Source organism: Alosa alosa, chromosome 11 (assembly GCF_017589495.1).
Source record: "Alosa alosa isolate M-15738 ecotype Scorff River chromosome 11, AALO_Geno_1.1, whole genome shotgun sequence".
Lineage (NCBI taxonomy): Eukaryota > Metazoa > Chordata > Actinopteri > Clupeiformes > Clupeidae > Alosa > Alosa alosa.
In genome coordinates this window covers 21,703,589-21,709,943 of record NC_063199.1, presented here as the reverse complement: position 1 = coordinate 21,709,943, position 6,355 = coordinate 21,703,589, and the positions used below count along the sequence as shown (strand labels likewise).

The following is a 6,355-nucleotide window of genomic DNA, read 5'->3' as shown; positions in this document are numbered from 1 at the left end:
AACACACTACTTCATATCCTAGGCCTATAGGTGGCACTGTTTCTCTTACAGAAATTGGCCAAAGCTTGCGCGCTGTAGGCTATACAAACAGACAGAATAGGCTAGGACGAACATGGCTAGTGCAAGGAAACTAGAATTGTTTGTGTGGACTGATAGTGAATTGCCAACTGTAGTCAACTGTAAAACTAATAAACTTCATTTTATGTCCTTTATTTGGCTAACGCAGGGACAAATAATTTCCTTAACTTTCTTTGGTTGTAGGATAGTCTTGATTGGCTATCACCGCAAATGCATAGGCTACTAAACGCTAGGTTTACCCAAGTTAGGCTATTCTGTCGCCAGATTTATAATATTGCTATAATACCTTTGTTAGTAACAGTCGATACTTTTGCCTGCATCAAATCGCGCATTCGCATTTAGTGCGCATCTACCATAGGCTTAACATGAGTTACGCGTCTTTGTATGCTCATATCTGACTTCACTAGACTATGAATGCATTTATTTAATGTTGTAAGACATGTAAAATAAATGAATGACACCGGCACTACGCGCAAATTAATTTAAACGTACACCGCACTTCCCTAATTACTTCTGACTAGTTCTCTCGCGTCACCGACGATAGCTAGAAATGCATCAAGAAAACACACGAAACACTGTTCAGTCCACCAAGTCATGATAATGATCTTCTCATGAAGTCATGAGAATGAGTCATGATTGGCGCTGCGCAGCACCAGTTGTGATATTTATCCTACTGAGTGTAATCGTAGGCAGAGACTTTCTAATGTGGAGACACAGCACTCAAAAAATACTCCATAGAAATGCATGGGGCTAGTTTGTCACGCCAATATGGCCGTTGTCTACACATATCCCACCCCTTCCTCGGCAAAACGTCGACATGTGAATACATTGAGCCAATCATGTGTTGTGATCTCGCCGCTGGAGCAAGATTGGTGTCGTGAAGCCTTGCGCACGCGCATTTCTGCCGAAATGGATGCCCGACGAGTGCCCAAAAAGCATTGTCAAATGGCCGCCGAGTGGAGGGACTTGCCTAAAAGGACTTTGTCGTAGGTAATGTCATGTATGAAAACTAGTATTGTTAGGCAATACTATAAGTGTCAAGTCCAGGGCAGCTGAGGTGTGGTGATGACATCATCAATAGGCAGGTATGCGGTTTCGCCGTCCAAACGAACTCACAAGGACTACGGTTTCAGATTTTTCCACCCTGGGACTAGGTTTCAAAAAAGTGCGGTTTCGGGCAGTGCGTTTACAGGATTCGTTTGGACGATCGGCCAAGACGAAGCAAAACCGGTGCGTTTAACCCAAAAAGCGTCTCCGTGTGGACGGGGCCTGAGGCAGCAGTCACACTTCACTGTGCTCACTGGTGTGCTTCCCCCACGTGTCCTGCAGGGGGCGCTGGAGAAGAGGCTGGAGCGGGAGCTGCTCCAGGACTCAGATGACCAGCAGGGGGCAGCACAGACTTCAAACACTGGACAGTATGGAGGAGAGGGACCTCAGGAACAGGTACACACACAAACACACACACACACACACACACACACAGACATATCCATTAACCCACAGATGGCATTTATATACACAATTACACATGCCACTCATACAAACAATTTAACACACCCACCAGTGGCCAAGTTAGTGTGTGACTAAACACACTCCTATCTGTGGTAGAGGTCTGCGCGGGACTGATTTTTCAGTCCCGCTCCCGCCCGCTCCCGCATTAATGTGTCATTTTTAGTCCCGCTCCCGCCCGCATCTGTAACATGATGTCCCGCTCCCGCCCGCATCTGTAACATGATGTCCCGCTCCCGCCCGCTAAAGCCCGCATGCAGGAGGGATAGCCTATTCAGCTTTTCTTTCTGTCTCCGCGAAAGAGCACACACACACACACCTGAGAAAGAATCCAGATGTCAGTTTCTTGGTTCTGAATGTAGGCTAACAACTGAAGTAGGCCTAGTCTGGTGCCCTCTTGTCATGCTTTCGATTTTTGAGTTTTGACAATGAGCAGCAGGAACAAATTGAACCCACATAAACGACAATATAGGCTATAGGCCTGCTATCCGTCAGTTATGCTTAAACCCCGTTTTTTAATGCTGCCTAACAGAACATCCAGCTGAACTATAGTTATGAACAGTACTTTTAATCATTTCCATATTTAATTTTCGCACATATTTAATTTGCGGGAGTGCAGTGAATCATCGGTTTGTCCTGCACCAGCGAGCGCACCTCTCATCCGCCCAGCTCCCATAAAGAGCAAAAAAAAAAAGTTGTCAGCGCCACACTCTTTTGCGTCGGGGACATGGAGTGCAGACCTCTAATCTGTGGTAATCTAGATCAGACACACTCATGTGTATGTCAGAGTCTAGTCTGAATGATGGTGTGTGTGTGTGTGTGTGTGTGTGTGTGTGTGTGTGTGTGTGTGTGTGTAAAGAGAGTAGGAGATAAGGATGTGGTCCTATCATCATCGTCATGTAGCGGTGATATCCCTTAGGCTGTGTGTGTGTGTGTGTGTATGTGCATCTGTGTGTATGTGCATCTGTGTGTGTGTGTGTGTGTGTGACAGTGAGATCCTCCGGACTGTACTCTGAAAAGAGGCTTTGCAGCTGGACAGCAAGGAGGGGACCTGGTCAAAAGCTGGATAATACACATCTGACATTCCCTGGAGAAGCAGCTGGAGTGCACTCACACACACTCACACACACACATACAAGAGAGGGTTAAACATAGAGCTGCATCCACACCACTAATCTGTAGCTGCCAGGACACTGTGTGTATGTTCCCAGGAGTGGATTAGAGTGTGTGTGTGTGTGTGTGTGTGTGCGCGGCGTGTGTTTAGAGAGAGTGTGTGTGTATGTATGTGTGTGTGTGTGTGCGTGGCGTGTGTTTAGAGTGTGTGTCCCCTAGAGTGTGTGTGTGTGTGTGTGCAGCATGTGTTTAGAGTGTGTACCCTAGGTGTGTGTGTGTGTGTGTGTGTGTGTGCAGTGTGTGTTTAGAGTGTGTGTACCCTAGTGTGTGTGTGTGGTGTGTGATTAGAGTGTGTGTATCCCAGAGTGTGTGTGTGGCATGTGTTTAGACTGTGTGTACTGCTGGGTAACTCACCCCCTGGAATGAAACACACTGTGTTGGGATGAGTGTCCGCCGTGAGTGTGATGAGTGTGTGTGTATGTGTGTGGCGTGTGATGAGTGTGTGTGTGTGTGTGTGTGTGTGGTGATGAGTGTGTGTGTGTGTGTGTGTGTGTGTGTGTGGCGTGTGATGAGTGTGTGTGTGTGTGTGTGTGTGTGGTGTGTGATGAGTGTGTGTGTGTGTGTGTGTGTGTGTGTGTGGTGTGTGATGAGTGTGTGTGTGTGTGTGTGTGTGTGGTGTGTGTGATGAGTGTGTGTGTGTGTGTGTGTGTGTGCGTGTGATGAGTGTGTGTGTGTGTGTGTGTGTGTGTGGCGTGTGATGAGTGTGTGTGTGTGTGTGTGTGTGTGGTGTGTGATGTGTGTGTGTGTGTGTGTGTGTGTGGCGTGTGATGAGTGTGTGTGTGTGTGTGTGTGTGTGTGTGTGTGTGTGTGGCGTGTGATGAGTGTGTGTGTGTGTTTGTGTGTGGCGTGTGATGAGTGTGCAGCTGACCGGCAGTGTGTCCTCCTCCTCAGATGTCCGCCGTGAGTGCGATGAGTGTGGGTGTCAGCGGTCTAGAACACCAACGCAACAACCTCCTCAGAGGTGACCGACCGGATGGGGTCCAATCAGGAAATAAATCATAGCATGATATAGGAGCATCCAAACACACTCTTATACATGTGTTCAAATGAGTCTGTGATTGGGGGCTTGCACTTGGGTGTGTGTGTGTGTGTGTGTGTGACTTTATGTGTGAATACGACAGTGTGATTGCCATCTCACCTACACTTGAATCTACTTCTGTGATTGCTTGGTTTGCAAGTCATCTTATCTAGCACGTGTGAAACACTTCCCTTATTTGCCTTCAATGTTTTCTTCTTGATTTAGCCGTTAGCTTGCATTGTGTCACTCTTATAATGTGCTCCGGGTGAAAGTGTCTGACAAATTACTTGAATTTAATTTAAATGTGCTGTAACTGATAAAAAAAAAGCTGTTTAAGAGTGAAAGTGAAAAAGTTGGAGTGTGATGATGTCATTATTCTGATGTAGCCACAGTGAAGTTCCGTGAGGTCCCAGCAGCAGAGATTCGAAACCATGGCAACACCCCGGCAGCCATTCTTTTGTCATATCAGGACTATGGCCATGATCAAGAGAGAAACACACACTCCCACGGCGAGGACGGAGCGTATCTGGCCACACAGGTGTGTGTGTGTGACTCCCAAGAGGAGGAAGAGGAGGATGAGGATGAAAAGAAGTTGATGGAGGAAAAGTAACTAATCAGCAAATGAGACTATCTTCTTAATAACTTTTTTTTAATTTTTAAGTTTTTTTTAATGACAAGTTTTTTTTTTTTTTAAATACTAAATTGTTTTTGGTGTTTGAGAGAGGTGATGAGCTCCGTTTCAACAGCATGTTGAACTGACACTAACCTGGGTCTAGCACATTGGCATACTAACCCAGGTCTGGCACAGTGGCATACATCTAATCAGGACTTGGAGTTTGATGGAAACCATGCAGCACAGCATGCTTAATATGTGTGAGAATGACACACGTTAACACACGACACACACACACACACACGCACGCACACACACACTCTCACTCACACACACACACACACACACACGCACACACGCACACACACACACATATTTAGGCTAGATTTGAGCCCCAGTCACAACTGTGTGACGTTGTGAGAAAGACGAGAGGGTTGACCTCAAGCCTACTACATACCGTTCCCGACCTGTAGCGCAACAATGTGACGTCATGTGTGTCCACTAGCTCTAGTAAATGTGTGATGTGAAGCTTGTCTTTGTCCTTGTCTTTTTGGGGGGCCTGATCCGTAGACAGATCTATCACATAATGTCATCTTATCAGCAAGAGGCCAGTGGGATAGGCTGTTTCAGAGTTACTGCTGCCTTACCACTATATACACTACACTATACTACACTACGATATACTATATTATACTGTTCTACACTATACTATGAATACTTGCCCAACTGCCCCCCCCACACACACACACACACACACACACACACATACACACACATACACACACACACACACACACACACACACACACAGAGTAATATATTTCCTTTGGAAAAAGCAATATTTGATAGTCAGTAATTTCTTTTTCTTTGGAAATACAGTAATTTCTGTCTTTGGCAAAATCAGCTTTTTTAAAACTCCATGTACATCTGGTGGTCATTGTATTTTGCTTCTTTTTTCTTGTTGGCTATACAATAATGTATTCACAACAGCAAATTATTTGGCCAAATTATTTTGGTTTCATGGTTACTATGTATATCAACTTCTCTCTGTAGATGATTTTAACTCTTGTATGGAAATATACATAGAAGACAGAAGAGCTTTAGGTTTTGAACAACAGTACATGATTTATATACTGTAAAACTGTCATATTATGACAAAAGTGTTTATAATGTGAGGTGAATTAGAGATGTGTTTATGACATTTTGAATGTTGTGTCATTTTGCTGGAGATTTGAGGCATTTTGCATTTTGTGTGAGCAATTGTGGGTTTTGTGTATAGTTTTGAAAAATAGACACAGAGTTTTGAAAATGTTTGTAAACAGTGTAAAATTGTAAACACAACAGCTCTAAATTGATCACACTTGTTTCAAATGATGTGACACAACCGAGTGCAAACAGGTTGCTGAACAGTGCATAGTTCATATCAGCAATGGGCAGAAACTATCAGAGTATTTAGAGTTCAGTTTAGGCTATAAACTGTAATGTACTTCTCATTTACAGTACTGAAATGTGTGTCTTTTCTAGTATTTTTACCGTTATTTTACCAGTATACCGTACAATGGCTAAGCCAATTTCTTTTAAACCTTCCACCCTTTTCTCAAAACTGTAAACACAAACCCCATCAATACTTTACTCCCTCGTACTCAATGATTTTTACTGGATTTGCAGTAAATGTTGAATCCACTGATCCATGCCTTTTTTGATTTGTTTTGTTTTTTTAAAGATACAAAATGCATTTACTGTATTGTAGACAAAGAACATTTCTCCTGGAGCTATATGCCCTTCCCTGAACACTGTTTTCCTTTTTTTTTATGTGGTGTGTAATGATTACTCAGTAGTGTTTTCTTTTTTTGACTGCTTTGTGAATGACCTAAAGACAGTGTTTGGTTTTGAGCAGCACAGATAAAACTGTTTTGAGGCGATTGTTCAGTTTTGCAAGAAGTGTCAGAGGGTAAAGTTTCAAA

At 43.9% G+C, this 6,355-nt stretch overlaps 1 protein-coding gene across 2 annotated transcripts in view; it reads left to right on the top strand.

Annotated features, from left to right (window-relative positions):
* Positions 1-5,505, top strand: part of LOC125303073 (golgin subfamily A member 6-like protein 1) — a 19,985-nt gene extending 14,480 nt beyond the window's left edge. Inside the window, exons 23-25 of one of the 2 annotated variants that reach the window (XM_048256574.1) lie at positions 1,408-1,521; positions 3,652-3,721; positions 4,165-5,505. In XM_048256574.1, the coding sequence (XP_048112531.1) occupies positions 1,408-1,521; positions 3,652-3,721; positions 4,165-4,388 (408 nt within the window). In that variant the 3' untranslated portion in view covers positions 4,389-5,505. The remainder of the gene's footprint in view (positions 1-1,407; positions 1,522-3,651; positions 3,722-4,164) is intronic. The other variant, XM_048256575.1, reaches the window with a different exon arrangement.
* Positions 5,506-6,355: the final 850 nt, after the last annotated feature.